Source organism: Hesperophylax consimilis, chromosome 4, assembly GCF_061612785.1.
Source record: "Hesperophylax consimilis isolate HC1 chromosome 4, BYU_Hcon_1.0, whole genome shotgun sequence".
Lineage (NCBI taxonomy): Eukaryota > Metazoa > Arthropoda > Insecta > Trichoptera > Limnephilidae > Hesperophylax > Hesperophylax consimilis.
Window position 1 is genome coordinate 29,451,649 of NC_142839.1, and position 22,157 is coordinate 29,473,805.

Sequence of the window (22,157 nt, forward strand, 5' to 3'; positions counted from 1 at the left end):
CTGTTTTCCTGACAAGTAATTTCACTTTTCTCAGACAGTTGCCGAATAGTTTATACACACTTGGAGTCACAAAAATCGTACCTATTGCAAAATCTTATGCGACAATAAGGCGATAGTCTATTTCGGATGTGCAGCGTCGTTTCCGGATAAAGCCACCAGTCTCTTGAAACCGTTGGAAAACTCTTCGAACGGCAAAACTGCTTAAGTTTAGTTGCCGAGCAAAATCACACTGCCGCATCCCTAATAGCAGTAGTGCCACCACTTGAGCGGTTTCGTCAGCAGTGGTGTCCATTTTAAGGGGTTGTTGTCTAGCGCTAATTGTATTCACGTGTGTCTTCTTCAACGTTCGGATAGTGAATGACCTACATTTGACACTGCTCCTTTTATAGCCCAGGAAAATGACACAAGTTGCGACACCTGTAAAAAGTATATGCGCAACATTTTTTCAACGTCCCGTACTCAGACAATTTGTATCGTTTGTGAAATGAAAATTTTGTCTGATAAGAGGTCGTTAAATGTACTTTCGATTGATATCAATATTGTTTGGGTTAAATGTATTGGCTCGGGGAAACTTAACGCTTGAAACTTAGTTTCGAAGATGTGCGATTTTTGTGACGCCGAGTGTATAAATGGCAATAACAGAAACATATCAGATGTTAGAGAATATCAACAAAAACAGGCAAAAAATTCCCATTGTCTCTATGGGATAAACGTGTGCAGACGTTCAATTCATTTAATTTATGAGTCTTTAGACTAAGACGTACCATGTCTCCAATACCGAAAGTGGCCGGGCAGAAAATACATTTTTTTGTTTGCCATTGTTATCCTCTGGGTGTTATTTATATTTTATGTTGAATCATGCGAGTAAGAATTAAATGCGACCATAGCAAATGGTGCAGAAATTTCAGTCCTTTCATTACACATTAGGCGTTACGATACCAAAAGAGGCCGGGTAGATTATAAGTTATTTTTGTTTGCCATTATTGTCCTCTAGATTTAATTTATATTTTATGTTTAAACATGCGAGTTACAATTAAATGCGACCATAGCACGAAACGTAGCTGCCATACTTTATACGTATGAGACAGTAAGGTCACACCCACGGGTGACGATTCACAGAACCAACTCCTCCGCAAGTATTGAGAAAAATATTATGGCCAGAGTGTCTGGTGCTAACATCAGGCTGGCATACCTACGAAAAATAATGATTGCTGCCATTGTGACATACCGGGTGACTGGAACTTTGCACGAAAAGTTATAAAATAAATGAAAATGTGTTTGATGTCGGAATAAGCGCGTCGACCAACGGGTCGGTAAGCAATCGACGCAAACCGAATGCAGAAAGACCCTGCGCAGAAAATTAAGTTCGCTATAGTAAGATAAAGGTCTGCAGAGCAGTTCAGTGTGGAAACGATTGCTTACTGACCATTAAACTGTAAGGGTTAAATTTGTACTCATTTTCTTGAAGAGAGATGATATATATTTTTTGTTGTTGTTTACTTAGTGTTGTAAAAAAAATCATGTTTGTTTCCAACATTCTGCAAAGGAAGGAATTACTTAATATGGTTGGGAATTTAAGTACTTTTGTGGGACCTCAACGAAAAAACTAGAAACATGATAATATTGTATACTTCAACACAAGCTGCTTCTATCAAAGCACACCATGGAAACCAACTGAAGCAACAATATATAATGGCTATTAGAATCTACAAGGTTTTTCAGAAGTGGTATCAAGTAAACAGTGGGTACATGATGTAACCCCGTCTCAAGATACATGAATTAAGACAGAGAAAAAAACTCAGACCAAACTCAAATCGCTGTAGAAAATTACAGCCAAACTTAACTAATTTTATCAAATTATATCGCTTTTCTTTAAATCGTCTCTGTGGGCTTATGGTGAAATAAAATTTATTTCACAAGCCCACAGAGACGATTTGAAGAAAAACGATATAATTTGATAAAATTAAAAAGATGTGAATTCCAATTTAAAGAAAATCAAAATAATTTGATAAAATTAATAAAAGGAAAATTCCAGTTTAAAGAAAAGCAATTTAATTTGATGAAATTAATAAATGGTGAATACCAGTAGAAAAGCAATATAATTTGATAAAATCAAAAAAGTGTATTCCAGTAGAAAAGCAATTAATTTGATAAAATTTATAAAAGTTGATTTCGAGTATATTTTTTTAATTCATTCTTGGCACTCAAAACAGTCTATTTGTTGTCTTGTTCTATAGCTGGGGAAAAAAATCTATATCCACGCCTCTACGTGCTCCAGCTTCGGACTACGCTGGGTTCAGAGTCCTTCTATTTTCAGATCATGATGGCATAACTCACAGTAGCTTTGAGAATCGATGTTTTTTTATCTATTTCATTTTTACATCAACTAACAGTCACCCTATATTCTGCTATAAATAAAACATTTTGTCATATAAATTACGTATTTCCAACATTTTTGGTTAAATCAGATGGATGTGGTTGACGGTTCGCTTATAAAGACTGTACACAGCTCTGTTATTGACATCCGTAGATTCACATACATACTTACATAGGAAGATGTAAAGGTATGCTAATAATTTCTCCGTATCCAAAGATCTAAACAATGAAATAAGACTATTTATTTTCATATCGAAACAAAGTGAATGTTAAACGGTTATAACATTAGATTTATTACGTGCATTCATCTATTTAGTGTACCCACTGTTGGCAAGTACGCTCACAACGAAATTGTAAATGATTATTCTAATTACATTAAAAAAGACCCGAACCAATCAAACAAATAACGGCTTCTAACGTGCATGCATGTATGTTATTAATGGCTGTAATAAACGATTACGATTGGTAGATAAAGGTAAAAGTTTTTAAAGAAAACAAATTATGAATCCAGAGAATCGTGTACGAGCGAATTGAATATTTTTGGTAGATACATGTTTCAAAGCCCGAACGACCCAGTCATCGTTATTATTTTATTCGGCGTTCGTATTACGTCACTAGCGAATTTAGGTCTACGAAAAGCTCGAGTGGGCCGGTACCAATAAAATAACAATATATTATGCTGAACTAATGCAAAGCAACTGCGCCTTTACAGTCAAGAAATAAGTGCACGCTGCACGAATGAATTCGACAATTCGTCTAGAGAACGGGGAAATCGGACGGAATGCGGCTATCATCACAGGGATTGTGACAACTCAACAGCTGATTAACTTCGTCAATATTGATGCATAGCACGCCAGGAAAATTATGCAACCGAAATATACCACCTACGGCATTTCTAACAAACTTTCTTCAGGAACGCGATTACCCAAGAGATTCGGGTTCAAAATAAAAGCTTTTCAGAATGATTTACTAAATACGTAATATTACGCTACCCTCTAAAATATATTCTTGATGATTTCCGTGTATGGCCTAGTCATAGGTATGGCCTAACATGTTGTTACTAGTTAAGTTAACAGCTGGTTAAGAGTGTATAATTTAAAAATAATAAAGATATATCATGTATATTTCAAGGCAAGAATATGTTACCTCCTAGCATTTTTAGTAGTGCTAGAATTATCAAGCATATCAGAACTTGTTATCATTGAGGACATATGATATGATTAAAAACACAAAATAAATAACGTAGGAAATAGAGTTGCTCGCACAAAGTCTAGACAAAAATATTTATAAACGCATCCATCGGTAGATGCCAGCTTCATAGTTGCGAGGATTTCACAATAGTTCATTCACTTTTCAGCTAAAAATAGTTGAACTAACCAACAGACTATATTCTTCAGGAGCGTTTAAAAGTCTAGTTCCGTTAATTAGCATCCTCTTAACACGCACTCAGAGGCTGGGACTGCTGGGAGGAGCACGAACCGAGATTCGGATAGAAAAGTCCCTACTTTGAAGTACTCGTAGCTTTGACATGGCCGTATCCAATTATGAGGAACGGCGCTATTTCCGTTGGCGTTCCTGCTCGTAGCTGCATAATTATGCGGTTTGGTCGGATAGTGAGGGCGGACTGATCCGATGATCATATCACTGACGTAATAATCGATCAGACTTCTTCTAATCGATATACGCGCCGACACTGCGCTCAATGAAACCTGTTGCATACATAATGCACTCGGGTATAAAATCATACTACAGTTACTAATGCAAACATTACGTGAACCAAAACTAAACCGCAACTTTAACAGTTGCTGTACTTGGCAGTAGAAGAAGAAACTCAATGGCTGATATGAGATGACAGAAATCAGTTCATTTTTGAGAAACACCAACATCTTTTCGAGCAATGTGAATAATTAAAGACAACACCATTAATGGAGATCATGATATTCCTAGTAATATCATTAGCAGCTAATCTAAATATGTATAGGAGAAGACCCTGCCCATATGTATATTGCGATTGCGAGATGAGAACACTGTCACTGCACGCTGCACACTGCACAGGCAGGCTGGCCGGCAAGCTAGCGGGCAAGCTAGCGGGCAGGCGCGGGCAGCACGCTCCAGCGCCCCTAGTTCCGTGGTCCGTGGTATCGACCTTCAACTTGCCCGGGGCGAGCAGCTGCCGGCAGCGACTCAGCGGCGGTAAGTTTCTCACTTTTTTCAATGCACGCTGTGGTCATCGTAGCTGGAATGCCTGATTACCGGCGTTCGCCTCCTCGGCAGCGCTATCGCTCTCAATGCATCATCAGTTTGATGATCAGGTTCAAAATAAGATCCTTGTGGTTTACCAAAATTGTATCATTAATTTGCCCTACCGCCATATTGTAAGCAACTCGGGTAAGCTGTTTTTCTTGATAAAACTGGCAGGTTAAATACATATCAGATGTGTTTGAATACCCAGCGGACGCGGAAGCAAACAGGAAGCCCACTGGCGGATAGAATATTTCCATACATTAGAGCGTTCAGCATGACAAGAAATGGTAATAAACCTCATTACTTGTACTACGACACCGTAGATGATCCATTCGCTGGACCTTCGTGCAAACTGAGTAATTAAATCTCATTAAACTGTGCATATGGTTCGTTAAACCCTGCACGAATGTTACAGGTGGAGTACTGTTCATTGAGATCGAGCACGACTTCGTTCCTAATGGCTGTGAATTGTGGCCACCGCGGGCAATACAGTCTCTCGCTTCGGCAATTTTAGGCTAATCATACATCAATGAAAGATCAAAGAATTTTGACGTCAACATAAACAGCACACGCCTTCATCCAAAATAATGCAACGATGAAACGTGACGAGAACACAATGAACAGCGAACCCACGAAAAGAGAAAAGCGCGCAAAGTGAACGCCTCGGGCCCAATATATTTGAGGAGAAAAGTTGAATGGTTGGTTTACAAACTGTCTGCAAACATCAATCAACCTACGTGAGGTCTTACCGTATCCAAGGCTGGAGAGCAGCTCCTAGCTTCTTCATCAGCGGGCGGCCACTCGGGAAGGGTGCCCAGCCCAGGGCTCACGGCAACCCTCAACACCATCGCGTTTGGGCGAAGGGGCGGAATTCTCTAAATCTCGATTCAAACAAAACTCATTCCCTTCCTCGGTCAACAAACATGAATTGGCACAGGCGAGTCTTCGCTATTACGATACTCTGAAACTAAACTTTTTCACAAACTTTAACTTGTCTCACATCTGTTCATAGAAGTGTCAATTTGCTCAAAGCTAATTGAAATAGTTCAGCAATATAAAGAGGCACTTGTAACAGTATTTATGGCAAGGCATTCACGAACACGCACATGTGGATATTTTATCTATTTAACCGGCGAGATATTGTTTGTTTACAAAGCAATAATAGGGGGGAGCCAGCACAGATACCGTCCGCTCGACTGGTCTGACGCGACTGCTCGAGAGCGAACACCGAATCCCGAACTGCCCGAACTGTGAGCCATGGACCTCTCTCCTCCCGCTGAGTAAAAGTGATTCTAGCGATAGTTCAATATCTCATGCCAGGCAGTCAGGCCCTCTCGAGAAATGGCTCAAAATGTGTGGGCCATTAAATATTAAAGAAAATCGCGTATTTACATAGTAAGAGAAATGTTAGAGAAAATGCATGCAGCGTAACGAAAAGCCAACGGGTTTCGCTGACATAATCGAAGCACAAAAGGAGATTCATAACAAAACCATTAAAACACCATAATATTATATTAATATCTGTGGTAACATAAGTCATTGATTAAATCAACTCTAATGAAGATTTTTTCCCTCACAAAATAAAACTGAACAGAATAATAAATTAAAGAAGATCAGATCGATCAAAAACATCTCGAGATATTTCTTTGTTAGAATCGTGAATGTTTTCACTAATAACGGGTAGTTGGCATAATAACGTAACACAAAGGTACGGTAGGTACTGAAGCCTTATGTTTAATGTTTTGGCGAACTAATAACGTTACTACAACATGATATAAATGCAACAAGTGGTTGCTGCAGAATGCAGCCTGTTCCGAGGCGGAAATTCAACTAAAATTTCCTTGCACAGAATCAACCTTGACAACGATTATAGTCAACGTCTTAGTGAATAAATGCATTTTTATCACGTCAGATGCTTTTAAAAAAACAGAATTCAGATGTTATTTTCATTACAAGGGTCGAAGTATAAGACATTTAATAGTTAATTAATTATCATAAAAATATGTGATATTTATAAAGCATTTCACTACTTCGTTCAAATCGAAAAGTTTATAATTGATAGGAGCCGGTGAAACGATGGTATCGCTATGTGGGGAATGTTTACTTCTTTTTCGAAGTGTACAAACTATTTATGACAATACTTACAGATAATTATATGTATATAAATTCCAAGTTATCATAATTTAAAAAAATACGAGGAAAAATAAAAATTACTGGCTATTAAACATCGCTAAAACCATTCCAAGTAACCTTTCGATTCTAAAATGTAGTCAATGTAGTAAAATGTAGTTATGTGTCTCCAGGGTGATACAGATAACATCTTACACTCTGGAAAGAGATGCAAATATACCTATATTTTACTAGAATCCTCAACCTCCGAATCCAGGTATTTTTATCGCTCTGCCAAACAGCGTTTACTTTAATTTATCGAGAGAAAGAGAGCTCTAAACAGAGAAGCACAGCTACCATATAATAATAAATAAAACAACAAAAAATTTGCATACTCCATTTCCCCGACATAAAGAATATTATTTTAAAAGAGTAATTTTGCTATATTTTTTTCAGAACAATTCGCTAGAAAAGTTTTACGGTCGGCGAATCAAACAGTTAAAAAAATCGCGTTATCGCGACCAGTGATTAGATTACCGAGCAATCGAGAAGTGGGCGATCATACCCGTTCATTATAAGATAATTCGCTTCAGCAAACAGGTACGGCGCTCAGCATCGGAGCAGGCCAGTTAACCTGGATCCGAGATATCTTCTCGCCCGTGTGTTACGCAATATTGGTTAACGTGGACCTTATCTGGCCAAGAAGTCTACACTAGAGTCATTGGCCCGGAGACATGCATGGTCTAGGAAATTTGATCTGAGTTAAATAAACTTGCGGAATTAGTACAGATACTAAAAATTGTTAATTAACTACTCAGTGCGAAGGCTTAGTAACTTCACTACTTACGAGTGCCTACTTTACTGGAAGGTAAAGCGGAGACAGCATTAAAGCACTTTTTTTAATATTTGCATATGCGTATGCGATATGTTGTTTTATGTTTGTTCGTCATTTTCGTTCAAGCTTTTCCCGAGGCGAGGGAGTCCAAATGGTATTCTCTTCACTCTCTTATCGCGCAGTGGTTGCCTGGGTTATTTTTGGTATTGTAGTAGCTACAATTTACCTACAGTCACCCATTGCCGGTACTACTTTCACACCGTAGGCGTGGTGGCGGTTCGCACAGTATCCTTTGACTCGAGCACAAAAAATCGTCAAGGAAGTAAGTGCGCCTACACACTATCGATTCCGCACCCCATTCGGGTACCTAATCTCACCGAGAGTGTATTGCTGGCTTTATATAATTTTGTAAAAATATACCGATAATTCATAATGATCGATGAAAACTGCTCAACTCACGTCATCTAATTGAGAGTAGCCACTCATAAGCAGCCTACGCATACGAAAATGGGCTAGCCGCAAACAGAAGCATTTTCAATCTACCAGTTACTAGGTAGATACTGTAGATAACATCGTAACGAGTACATAGTTATGAATCACTTTGGAATTATAATACTAGAGGTCTCCAATAAACCAACATTAATGAATATACATTAATGAGGCTGGTTGCATTGTCTTCGCAGTCTCCATTAGAATGCTAGGAGTAGATAGTTTTTCGCGCAGCGCCCACCGAGAACAGAAGAGACAGCGGTCCCACGCAGCTAGGAATGCGCCCGAGCAGTGACCGCGGCCGCTCTGCGCTCAGGGCACAGGTGCCGAGAGAAAAGCGGCCACACCGTACACGTAAAGTCAAATTACGAAACTCGCCCGTGATTGCATTCCCGAGTCCGGAAGAGGGAGCTAGATGCTATTTAGACAGATTTTCTTGTCCCGCGAAATCGTTCCTCTGTTACACCCGAGCGTCGCGTGTGGATGCATCTCTTTTGCATCTTGACAACAGATAGCGTACACAATTTACAAGATAAAAGCAATGGCAGAATAAAAAGAAAAGTTGACATATTAATTATACAGGTTTCAAATTGTACGGAATTCACAACTCATATTCATTTAAGAACAAACAACTCTTGATAGGATATCTTTTGATGGGATATTTCAATGTTCCGTGCCACGTGATAGAAATGACGCAGCAAACTGAAATTAGTTGCATCGACCTTAGAATTTCAGACATAAAACGCCGTGCGTATTTTATGTTTCTGTTTTTCCTTTTTCATATAATCCGGGACTTTTCAAGACGCGCATTAATAAATCCCTTCCTACAACCCCTACCTTAATAGCCTCTACTCACGATCCGATTTGCTGCACACCTTGCTGGACTGCAAGGCTAGGGTTTTTAATCGGATGGTGATTAGGCACAACCGCCAGCCGAATTATTATAATTCCCTTTGTTATAATTTCCTTTGGAATAATAATAATTCGGTTGGCGGTCAGCACGCTGTCCCGAAAGCATTCCTGCAAATTGGATGGTGAGTTGGGGGTTTAAGCTTCTTAGCATACAGACAGGGGTGCTTTTGTGAGGTGTCACATAAAAAAATGAGTACTACACTCACGATTCAAGAGGTTTGCTGATTTAGGCAGAATTCGGAATAAATATAAATATTACAAGACTCTAAAGAAAAACGAAGAAATGAAATAATTCATATAAATTAATACCAAGTGTGATGGATGACGCGTTGTTATTGAGAACACTGAGCATGATATTTATTTATTTTATTTTGTAAGAAACAAACAGCTTTTATATAATATACAATTATAGATATAAATATACAAGTTAACTAAAGTCAAGCCACAGAAGTTTCTTATGTTAAAGTGCATTAAAAATGAAGTTTTAGTATCTTAAAATTAATTTGGTGTTAAGAAAGGGAGAGGAAGGGGAAAATAGGAAGAGGATAGGAGATGCTCCTGATACATTCCATACTCTTATATTAATAATCGATCGTACGCATTCATATCGATATTTCTTTAGGTTATTACCAAAAATGTAAATGCTGTAAAATTTTGTATTATATTGTGCACATATACGAGGAATTGGGGAATTTTTTCGAATGTTTGTTCTACACGAGGGTAGATAAAATAAATCAGATTGTCGGGTTGATCTAGACGGAATATGAAGATTTATTAAATTGGTAAGTTCTGGTGAGTATTTAGGATTTTAAATAATAAGATTTGATCAAAAATTAGACGTCGTGTTTGGAGGGAGTTAAAATTATGAAATTTAATGATATACTTGCATATAATCCCCGAGGGGAAATGACTCTGTTTGAAATGCTTTTAGAATTAACCAAACAATCAATCATGTTTACATGCACTATGCGCGGTTACATTTTAATCATATCCTAAGAGTATTACCAAGTAGCGTGCACCAGTGAAAAACCACAGGATTATTATGTTAGTAAACAACACTTTCTTGAAAATGGAAAAAGCGCAGACCCTTAAAAAATCGTGAAATCTGACATCACTTGCCAGGAAATTTAAAGAAATTTAAAAAAAGAAAAAGAAATTTAAAAAAAGAAAAAAATAAATAAAATAATGTTCTGGTAAAAAATTATACTACAGGTAAAGTACCTCATCGCTTGTCTAAATTCTTGACACATCAGTTCCAATTTTGAAAATGGTACTTAAATTCAAAACACTGAGTTCATTCATTGAACCAGCGTTGCAATCACTCAAAGACACCAGTGAAAATGAGAAAAAAAATATTTTGATATTTGAATATTTAAAAAAAAAATAGATTTCAACTAAATCGTTAATAATTATTTCAACATGTTGCTGACAATAACACGTGTACAATTGCAACTTTAGATCACGTTTTCTATGTTTATGCTGTGCCTTTAAATATAAAATAATTGTTATGTTCACCAAATCGAAGAAACCTAAATAGAACGCGTCTTCGTATTCAGGTGAAAAAAATAGTGATTATTTTTACTCGCAGAAAGGACATTGTAATAATACGACTGTTAAAATGTTCTAGTCATGTTCCATTGCCATCAAAATCGATTGGATGTCGGGAAGTGGGTTAATTTCCGCTTCCAAGATTTGCATTCGTTCATTACATTCTTTTGAAAACAAAAGTGAAAATACTTATTTTACACGCATTTTCAAAAGTTATTTTACGAAGAGAAAGCATTTTTTGGTAAATAAAGATAAGATGTACTTGTTTTAGTTTGGGCTTAGTAAAATAGTGTTGAGAAATCTAACGTTTCTAGACTCCGTTTGTCAAGCGATTTTAATGCCTATTACCTACAATATAAGGTATACCAAAAATATACACATTTTTGGCTTGTAGCTTCGTATTAATAATAGCTTCGTCGATTTTAAAATCGTATCGTATATATATACCATTGGGTATATTTTGAAAAAAAATCAAAATTTACATAGTAATACGCGAACGAAAACAGAAGAAAATTATTAAATAAGATCGGGAATCGAGAAAAAATAATTTCACATTAACAAAATACAGAACAGAATTTCCATTAAAAACAGATTAAAATTAGCTTTTCCAGAGCTGTTTTGACATTTCTTCAAGTACCTAATTTAAAAACTGGCCCAAAAACAGCGGTAAATCCAGGAAAAACTTTTTTCTTTAACTATTCTAAAAGGTTATTTATTTATTTAATAATTTTCGGGAAATCAACAAATCATTCATTTCAGTTTGTACGTAAGCCAAAATAAATCTAATTATGGATTTCCTTCTTGTGACTGTACCTCTACTGAGACAACATAATAAAGAATAAGTAAATAAAATTTGTAAGAAAGTAAACAAAATAAAAGATTATTAAAAAAATATTAATAATTATTATTATACCCGTCAATGGATATACCCATCAATGTAATATATCATTGGAGAAGAAGAAGATAATACTAATAAATCTAAACGAAGTATGAAACAGAACAAGACAAAGAAAATAAAAAAAAGATAACGGTCACAACTAGGAATCGACCCAAGGATCTCTTGTCTTACCGGGACAGGCGTCTTAACCAATCGCGACCTATTTATTAAACGTCATATTTGTCGATCTCATATTTCAAATTCAGAATTATCAATATCATCGTGCAACTATTTTTTTCAATTTTTTTAGTAGCTGCATTTTTAAATGATAATAAAGTTTCTAATGAAATTGGTTTGTAACCTAGATATTGTCTCAGATAAACATATCACGTTTTTATTTATATAGAACTCGCTGAACTCCCCAGCTTCACACAGAGTTTTTTTCATAAACAGACTTAGACAGTGACCTTCCTCTTGTTTTGAAGGTCAAGTGTGAAAATTTTCATCAAACTCGAAATAAAACTGTAGATTTGTATGCAAATCAAATCACCGCCCGCCCGCCGCCACAAACAGACAATCAACTTTATTTAATAAATTACTATTACTATTGAAAAACTAATTAAATTACTATTGACGTTTTTTTATTCTAGGAACAACTTTTCTTTAATAATTAAAGAACAAGATAATAATAAATAAAAATCCAAACGAAAGATGAAACAGAACAAGACACAGATAATAAAAAGATACGATATATGTTAATATATCATAACAGATGCTAACGTTTTACCTAGAGTTCTTCGATGTTAAAAGCGGGTAATCTTAAAAATAAAATAAAAACGTCTCGACTCCCATACAACTTTGTATGGGAGTGCACCGGCGTACCGGCGCTGTACTTACAGCGCCGGTTGAAAAAAACGTAGGCTTTTTGAGACTGGTCATCGGTGACATCACCGGTCATGTCTACAGATTGTCTACAGACACCCAATAATTTCCCTCAGGGCCCTCAAGGAAGTTCTGGGAAGGAAAAGGATATAAGGGGTAGGTAGGAATATGAAGATCAGTCGGTTAAGGAGTGATACATAGAAATTATTAATAGTCAATAAGTTTTCAATTTGACCCATACATGCCTCCCAAATTGAAAAACCCAGTTGGTATATTTTTTATACAAATAACAGGCCAAACAAATCCAGCTTTTTAAATGTGTTGTGTGTAGCAACTGGCATTACTAAACTCATCTAAAATAAAGAATAAACTGCTCACTCCCACTGGGCATTGTAATGACATCATTTCTGATTCTTCTCAAATGAGAAGTCAAGAAATAACACAACATGTAAGAAAGTCATCGTAAAATATAAATAAAGTATAAAAACATCAACAAAAACCAGCAAAATGAACACACACGGCAGTTGGCAGTTGTTTACTTAAAACACACAAACATGAATAATATAAACAAGCATTAAATCATTATTTAATTCAGGTAATCTCACCAACAAAATTGAGTCAATATAAATAGAATTTTTAATTGAAATCTGGGATATTGATAAAAAAAATTATAATCGGATCTTAATCAATAATCTGTATAAATTTGTATCAAAAATGCATGGTTTCAAACCGCTTTCCGAATAATTATGTCTGGTTATTAGATACTTGGTGGTGAACTTTGGTGCAGACAACCTACTAAAAAATTACATTGCATTATTTATTCGACCTGTACAAAAACTACAATTTCCATAGACAGTAAAAGTATATGCTCTGAAGTTAGTGTCACATTGATGTTTGGTTTTTGAGGTATTCTTCAGTATTTAATTACAAATATTTTCTAAAAACTACTTTGCACACTCAATAAAGTATTATTAATAAAATAAGAGGTATTTTCTTAGCTTAAGTTCCAACCATTTATTTATTTTAGTTCAGTATTCATTATAATTAATTATTATCAAGAAATTCTAAATAATTAACATTTGGAAGTTGTGTAGTCTTTATGGTTTTTTTACTCATTGAATAATTGAACACTAATAAATTATATAGGTGACAGAAAATTATGCCAAGAAATAAATTGTGGTGTCCATAACAAACACAAACCAGAATATTTCTATTAAAAAAAAACAAATTATAAAGTAATTTGGTTTCACTTATCTCTAAAGAGTATAAAACAAAGTCGCTATTCGCGTCTGTCTGTTTGTGCGCTTAGTTCTTCTAAACTACGCAACGGATTTTGATAGGGTTTTTACTACCATTTAGAAAATTTCTACCGGAAGGTTGATTTATATAATACATGCATATTACACTTCAGCTAGTTTACCGATAAAACTTACTAATTTATAATTGGAGTTTACATTTCTGATTTCACACGACAAAACTTGTTCTGTATATTATAATTCACTAACTGATAAAAATACTTATTAGTAATAATTGGATAAGATGCAAATGCCATTTGATTATGCATCTTTTGTTTTAGTTCAGCCAAGGTGACTCATTCCACTTATTATGATTGACAGACAATCATGATGTTTTTGAAACAATGTGGGACAATTTTTAAACATCAGAAATAAAATCGAACATAATTATTTCAACAGTGCTGCTTGAACTGAAATTTTAATATAATTTGTTTTCCTTTGAAGGACATGAGCGAAAACTCAAAACCATATTTTCTAACCAAATAATAAATATATATTACACTGTGCACCGAAATAATAATTCTTTCAAAATGAAAAAGAATTCGATTCAACCACCAAAACGTGTCTACATAACAAGTCTTATGTAGAATAATTATGTTTGCAAAATTGTCATTAGTAATTAGGTCAGTTTTATTTATTTTTTTGTTTTTAAAGATTTTTTTTTCACGTAATACAATCAGAACCATATTCATCTCAACCCACATCAAAAATGAAAACGTAGAACATTATTATAATTTATGTGTACCTATTTGGCAGTAGTCAGGGTGACACTTGGTACTGTCAATTTAGAAAACGTAATGCAGGCTTCAACTTGGAGGGTGAAAACAAAATATAAAACCATAATAAAAAAATCAGTGAAACCGAGAAGATTTTGATAGCTAATAGTCAATAAAACATAGTTCAATAGTATATTATGACCTAATGAGTTACGAGCAACTTCAAAACGTACCTGTCTGGTATCATATGAATCAGAAGGCTCCATGTTGGTTCGACTTTAAAACACATCAGAATGTTTATAATCACAGATTCCAAATCTTCAGTAAACACAATAGCTAAAACACAAACTGCTCGTACGAATTACATGATACAACGAGGTTTTCGGCAATAACGTCAAAACTTGACCCAGCCTACGCGGGGCTGACAAGCAAAACACGGCAGACACATCTTGTTTTTCGAAGATTTTAAGACCGCCACCGAACAGATTTCATATTTTCCGGTAGAACTATTTGAAAATTCACATATATTAGACACATAAACCAATATTAACTAAATAAAGCAATACGAAACAAAGTTCTAGCATGTTCAGAACGACAGAGACCAATCCTGTCCTAATTCAAAGAACAGATACACCTACGACATCTATCGTCGGCTCGAAAACAATTATATGAAAAGTGATGTCATTGACGGCTAGAAACATGAACAGGCGTTGAACACTGTGTAAAAAAATTTAATTCTGAAAATACAAAATTAGTAAATATTTTCTATACGCTCAACAAAACAACGAACAAAAGAAAATGTAGATTATCGTTTGAGCACAACAGGTTATAATAAAAAAATGTATATCATATTGTTTTTAAAATACTAGTACCCATAAATTAATTAACCACTCACTAAGTACCTATGGTTCATATTATTCACAAAGCGTAGCCGTGACAAAAATATCTGTATTTATTATTTTTATATGAATACCGCACACGAGTCCTAACCGCTTCCAGCCGCCTGGAGCTAGTTGCTGGACTGGCATTCACAATTGAGGTATGTTGTGAAAGTTGTCAGAGCAGAAGGAAAACTGGGAAAGAAGGTGGGGAAATGCCTGGCTATTCAGATCTGGTCATCGACTATGGCTAAAGCCATTTCATGCAACGTTGCAATTTCGAATGGTCTTCTTACACAAAGGCGATACTGAGAGTATCTTCCACTCTTACACGTGCCGTTTTGCTACGAAAAATGTAGCACATAATTATGCGTATAAACACGCGAGCCGAACTACTGAGTTAAACTACGAATTTTTGAATTTATGACTTAGCTCGCTCGTTTTTTCCTTGTCTATACGCAGATTTATATTACTGCAAAACTATTTACCATTTTTAGAAAGCCTGATAATTACATTTGCCTTAGGCCATTTATTAACCGTATTCGTTTTTTTTACGTCAATAGCAAATTTTTCTCATTCGATTAGAATTCAAAAAACAGATATTTAAGAGCATTATAAAAAATCGTTTATGTTTTGGTGACCGGATAACTTAACTCAAAATTGTTCATAACACGATTATTCAGTATATTATGATAATTCATTTCAGATAAGAACGATTACGATTCTCGACGATCTTCAAAATTTGTATATTGTGCTTCGTCTAGGTTCCATTTACAGTACTTATATAAACCTCGAGCATAATAGCTCAATAATATCAAGAAAAGCATAGAAATAAAACTTACCTGTCAAATGTCAAAATGTATATCTATGGTGAAAATATAAACGAAGATAAGCCAAGAACGGCCAAGAATGAGCCAAGATCACAAGATAAGCTAAAGCGGCTAAAGCATATATTTATGGGCTAAAGCGTGAGTGGTTTATTTATGAGTGGTTTATTTATGGCGTTTATGGCTAAAACTGAGTGGTTTATTTATGGCGTTTATGATTAAAGCTACCCAAAGCTACCCGTGACCCGGCATATACTCAAAAAAAATTTGCTATTGCGCGAATTATCCAAAGCCTTTTATACTTATCGGAATCTTAGAATGCGAAAGATTCTCTTACATTAAAACAATCAGGCGAAAGAACTATGCCTCGTGAAGGTTTGAAAGAGCGCTCACGAAAATACGATTCGTCGGATGGCTCTAGTTCAGAATATTCTCAAAAATCATCTAAAAGAAAATATCGAGGTGAACGTAGCAAAAGATCGCGCTCGAGAGAGAAATCCTCTTCTCACCGTCGCAAACGGTCAAGAAGCAGAAGTAAAAAAAGTGGTAAATCGAAGAGAACCGATTCCCGTAGCCCCACAAGATATTATTCTTCAAAGCGACGATCATCCTCGAGAGACAGAACAAGCAGAAGAAAACCATCCAGATCTTTGTCTAAAGAACGTTCTTATGAACGCTCCAAATCTCGTTCTAGGGAGAGATCTGATTATTCCAGGTCAAGATATAAGAAATCCAGTCAAAAGTTCTCTAAATCTGGCTATGACTCCAAGAGAAAGAGCTTATCAAGAAGTGTGTCACCGTACAGTAGCAAGGATGGTAATTTATTTTTTTATTAATCCTGACAAATTCCGCTGCACGCTTAGTACCTAAAAAAATTGTAAACAGCAATTGGTTTCAACTTAATTACTGCAGGAAATAACTATTTATGTGGTGGGAGATGGTAAAAGTTCCATTTTTTCTCAAAGTTAAGTTTGAAGGTTAGGAAATACGCACAAATTATTAAAATAACCCAAACTAAACCCTAAAAACCCATTTTATGCATGTTTAATTAAACCCCTGACTTAAAATAGTTGTCTCCATTCGATATGTAAGTGTCGTTTTTTTTAAAAAGCCTTTGCATGCAGCGGAATTCGACAAGTTTTATAAATTCAATAGGCAGTAGTGTTTAGCCCTGCGATAGTTGCACCTAAACGTAATAAGCAGGTAGTGCTTTGTCGCAATATAACTTAACAGATACGATAACTTTTTTCGGGTTTCATAGACATTTCTGTAATAAGTGTCAACTAAACTGGAAGTATTGTTTCATAGTGCTTTCAGACAAACGAAGTATTGAATTCTGTAAGTCTAAACTTTAACAACACATTATTTCCAGTACAGTTTTATTGATGAAAGTATTTTTGAACCTAACAACTTATTAAAAAATACAAAACGTTTGCTCCTTTTGAACCAAATTAACATTTAAAAGCCCCCATGTATGTGAGAGTTATGTAGACTACCCGAGGTTTATCCAAAATATACTATTTTTTATAGCTTTGAACGAAACATCCAAAAAGTATATCGTCGACGATACCGAGACAAAGATAGAGAAGGCCATCAAAGCTGCGGAAGCTGCCGGACTCACCATGTGCAAGCTGCCTTTATATGAGTACAAGGAAGTTGAGGTCAAGGAGGATATGCCCACAATACAAGACAGAAATGTTCTAGACGAGCTCAACAGCGAGAGTTTTGCTCCCCGGCAATTCACGTCCTCTCGCAGTAAAAAGCTCCCAGAAAATATCGTCATTGACTTGGATGCCGGGACAGTGAAGGTACCGGAGGTGCAGCTGCCGAAGGTTGAATCGCTTTTCCATCCTGATGTGAGTAGATTAATTTGTGGATTTCAGCCTATAATTTTGTGTCGTTAACAAAAAATTAAAAGGCTCTATTCTTATGATTTATCATTTCCATGGCTTGACCGATTCAGTGTCAATCACTCCCATAGGCATACCAATATATGTAATTTCAAAAGCTCCTGGCAAGCAAATGTGTTAAAGTTACGATATTTTATCTATGTAAACCATTATTTCGAGATGAACTAAGTATAAAAATTTGATTTTTAACATATTGAAATATGTAAATAATATCTTTGGAAAGGTGTGTGTTAGAGATAACCAGAGATGTGCAAAATGGGTACCCAAAACCATTTGAAATGCAAAATGGAAATGGGTCAAAACTTTTCCATTTGAAAATGCAAAATGGTTTTTAGAAAAGCATTTCAAATGCAAAATACCTATTTTCAAAATGCATTGATTATGAAACCACAAAAAATTTGCGCGGGACTAATGTTGCCAACGTAGAATCTGCTATCTAACATTTAATATTACAGCGTCATGGCCCCATGTTCAGTATTTGAATCAGTATTTTTTATAATGGTATCACTCAATTGCCAGGGCTCCTACCAGGGAGCAACTTGACAAATGTAAATTATCTCTCGTAGCGAGGTTGAGGACCGACTGATATTTGGGGCTTATGAAAAAAAGATGAGTGGAGATAGTAGGAAGAATGTAGCAAAAAAGCATTTAAAATGGAAAATGCATTGAGAAAAGCATTTAAAATGCAAAATGGTTTTTAGAAAAGCATTTAAAATGCAAAATGGAAAATACCCATTTTGCATTTCCATTTGAAATGGATTTATTTGAAATAAAGCACATCTCTGGAGATAACACATTCATTTTATGCTCACAAATTTCAGTTCTCCTTATTAGAATGTAGTTCGTAGGTTATTTTCCCCAAAATGTGAAGATACAATGTCTTGACTTTAACTTCTTCTGTGATGCAAAATTTTCGCCATGTGCCAGCTGATTCTATTTTCGTAATAACTTACTTGTTTTTTGGAAAATGATGTTTCTGTAAATTGTACCGTCTTACCAGATAATTAATGTGTTTATTTAATTTATCTATATGAATAAAATTGTTAATGTTCGTTTGTTCAAAATGTTAAATCTCCTAAAGTTCTTCACCGATTGCTTTGAAATTTTGACACAATGTTGCATTCGAATACGCGGGTGTTTTTATATACCTATATTATATAGATGTCACCTGTGACAGGTAAAAACATGTTTTTTTTAAAACAGCGTAATCTGTTGGAGAAACATACTTCTTTTTTTTAAAAACAGTGCCATCTATTGGACGTAAAAGTAACATGCGCTATTGTTTCTCTATCTGCACAGACAGACTGAGCCAAAGCAATGCGTGGCGGAGTACAGCTAATATATTTATAAAAATAGTATATAATCTTCCATAAGTAATTTAGAATAGCTAGTTATATTCAGAGAAATAATTTTGTTAATAGTAATAATGAATACCCTGCCTTAACAAGAGGTTAAGTCATCATGTGTGTACTAGGTTGTTTCGCTGTAGTTTTTCTGGTGATGGGACCAATAACACTTTTAGTTTAACGTAAGCAAAATGCTATATTTTATTACAGCTGCTGGCAATGACGGAATTTATACAATGGTGGATACTGATGTAACAGACACCTGCAACCAACATAGTTTTTATGCTTTATTTTAGCGGTTCCCAATAAGGAGCGGTACTACCTCCCTGGGGGGAGGTGGTAAAACAAAACAAAAAATTGTTTTGTTTTTTGTTATTTCTCTGTTGGAATATTTTGGCAGTCTGATTCCACATTTAATAGCTTGGAACTTTGTCATGTCTGTGTTTTTGCGAAATCGTCTTGAGCACATAACTTAAAAAATTCTGTTAGTGTTGTATCCCACGGATTAGTAACAACATCACTAATGTTGTTTTCAGTGAAATAAACCCTCTGTCTATTTTCTAAATGAACGGCAAGGTAAGTAATCGTGGGTGCCCGGTCATATAGGTTGAATGATAAAATCTTCCATACTGCTTCGGAGCTACAGATGTAACGACGTGATTGATATTTCTCCACTTCATTTGTTGATTGTATGCTGAACGTAGCTTGATCGGTACCTTTATTTTTAGTTCTATCTCTTCGCGAAGAAGTACTTTCTCTGCTATTTGACAGCCGGATTTCCCTTTCTTCTACGTTTTCGTCATTAAGACGTACCAAAAACATTCTTTTTGCATTCCTTGTACTACCACCTATATTCAGACTTCTAAATAAACTAATATTCGCAATATTCACAAAATAACAACACTAAAATAAGAATAACATGTATTTCATCCTTGAAAACCAAATAGTATTGTTAATAAACAACCCAACACGAAGATCTCCGATATACTTGTTAGTGCGACAAACATGGGTACTCGCCGCAGATGCTTTTACGCGTGCGGCAAAATTTTGTTGCAAGTGATTTTTCAAATTGTGATATCTTCTAAGATATTGATTTAAATTTTATGCTTTAAGGGGCAATTTTAATATACATTAAATGCTCAATATAACTAACATATTTAATTGGATAAGAATTAATACTTTATTGGTCAAAATAGCTTCGTTAATAACAGATAATATTAAAAGATAAAAATGATTACTGTGGGGTATCCTTATGAGAGAGACATATACCACCGTGGACTTTTCTGTAGGCCTTTTTAAGATATACAATTCCATAGTACATTATTTTGTTGTATCTTCTAAGGTTTAGCCAATGTTAGCAATTTGAATGGATTACAAAACGTTGACTTTTCTATAAACATTATGCATGTATTATATATATAAACCTTCCGTAAGAAATTCTCTAAACGATAGTGGTAACAGTATTAAAATTTGTTTTTCTTTTGTGTATGTAGTTTTTGCTTAAAAACTTTTTCATCTGTGTTCCTTTTTCCTTATAATCCAAGTGATGGCGGTAAAAATTATATCCGATAGGCCACTTCAACCAAATGAGTGCTGGGCGTTAACCCCAAATAAGATTAGTAAAAAAAATTCATTATGTTTCTATTCGGGGGGAGTGCCACGTGCCACTTTACTAAAACTAATGGCAAAAGTTGACCTCTAATTAGTTATAAAAAAAAATGCATTCAGCCAACATATGTATGGGGAGAAGCACTTGGCAGACGATCTTGAATTTGAGGACGTAAACTATCTCATCGGTCACTCGAATGAAACCGGTGCCAAAATGTAGGTATGAGTTCCCTTTTAAAGAATATATTGTTCTGCCGGCATAATATTGAGGAGAACACTGGCAGAAGCGTTTATTCAAGTGGAAAAATGTCTTACTCCTCACTAAAGCTGTTAACTAAACCAAAGAATTCACGGGTTTACCGCAAATATTAGGTCGGCAGAACGATATATTCGTAAAGAGGGGACCTTTACCTTCACCCGCGGGCAGCACCAAGAGTCCTGAGGGAAAATAATTTCCCTATGATGTCATTTTTGGGTATGTTGTGTGGAGGGTCTTTTTAAGGAAATGAAAGAGGGGAAGTTCTGGAAAGGAAAATGGTATGAGGGGTGGGTAGAAACTACAGATCAGTGTGTCCAGGAGTGACGGACGAATAGTTCATCCCTCCCGCTTTATGAAAAATTTACGTGGGAAAGTGGGACAGATAAGATTGGGAACCTCTGGTGTAAACGTAGGTCCAGTCTTCAATGTAGAGTAGATTTGATTACCACTGAGTTCAATTCACAATTTATTTCAAATTCTGATAGGTTTTTTATTGCAGTAAAAAAGTGATTTTCTGAACTTACCCCACTCACAATTAATTAAACAAAATAATTAATTTTTGCCAACGTTCTTACAATAGTTGGTGGTGCAATGATCAGCATTGTTGCCTTCCAAGTAATTAATCGGGGTTCGGTTCTCAATTTTTATATTTTTCATGGAGCGTTGAGGTGATTTTTCACAAAAACGGTGCTATTCAAGTTATCGAATTATTATTATTAATAAAGTAGGTTAGAAAACCATGGTGTTCCTCATAGTAATTTGATTGAAACAAACTGTTTTCATGATGATCTATATTTACGAGGAAGTGAACTTTTAAAATTTGTTCCTTTAAAAAAACACAGGAAGTAAAGTTGTTTTATTGAATTTTACAAATAATACCTGGTCTATCCTTTTTGTTTCAGTTGTTTCCTGATGAAAAGACACGCATGGAGAAGTGGGTGAAAAAAATGTTTCAATTTCGACAAAAGGCTTTGAAAGGAGAAATCTAGCAAAAAAATGTGAGAACTGTGACTTACGATCTTTTCTAATAAACCATAATAATTCCT

At 35.3% G+C, this 22,157-nt stretch overlaps 2 protein-coding genes across 11 annotated transcripts in view; one reads left to right on the top strand and one right to left on the bottom strand.

The window, feature by feature from the left end:
* Nucleotides 1–14,907, bottom strand: part of Patronin (calmodulin-regulated spectrin-associated protein patronin) — an 88,675-nt gene extending 73,768 nt beyond the window's left edge. For 9 of the 10 annotated variants that reach the window (XM_089651632.1, XM_089651627.1, XM_089651631.1 and 6 more), the window contains exon 1: nt 5,370–5,820. In XM_089651632.1, coding sequence (XP_089507758.1) covers nt 5,370–5,468 — 99 coding nt within the window. In that variant the 5' untranslated portion in view covers nt 5,469–5,820. Of the gene's footprint in view, nt 1–5,369; nt 5,821–14,516 lie in introns of those variants that run through there. The other variant, XM_089651628.1, reaches the window with a different exon arrangement.
* A 1,131-nt stretch (nt 14,908–16,038) lies between these two features.
* On the top strand, nt 16,039–22,157 carry LOC149424502 (uncharacterized). The gene is made up of 3 exons (XM_089631388.1): nt 16,039–16,804; nt 17,519–17,844; nt 22,014–22,157. Exons 1-3 carry the CDS (start codon nt 16,351–16,353, stop codon nt 22,098–22,100), a joined length of 867 nt encoding a protein of 288 aa, XP_089487514.1. The 5' UTR covers nt 16,039–16,350; the 3' UTR covers nt 22,101–22,157.

Bases quoted from the DNA above. Each gene is read 5' to 3' on its own strand.
- LOC149424502 (XM_089631388.1), top strand. From the start codon at position 16,351: ATGCCTCGTGAAGGTTTGAAAGAGCGCTCACGAAAATACGATTCGTCG. The intron at 16,805-17,518 runs GTAATTTATTTT...TATTTTTTATAG, and splicing joins ACCGTACAGTAGCAAGGATG to CTTTGAACGAAACATCCAAA. The intron at 17,845-22,013 runs GTGAGTAGATTA...TTTTTGTTTCAG, and splicing joins AATCGCTTTTCCATCCTGAT to TTGTTTCCTGATGAAAAGAC.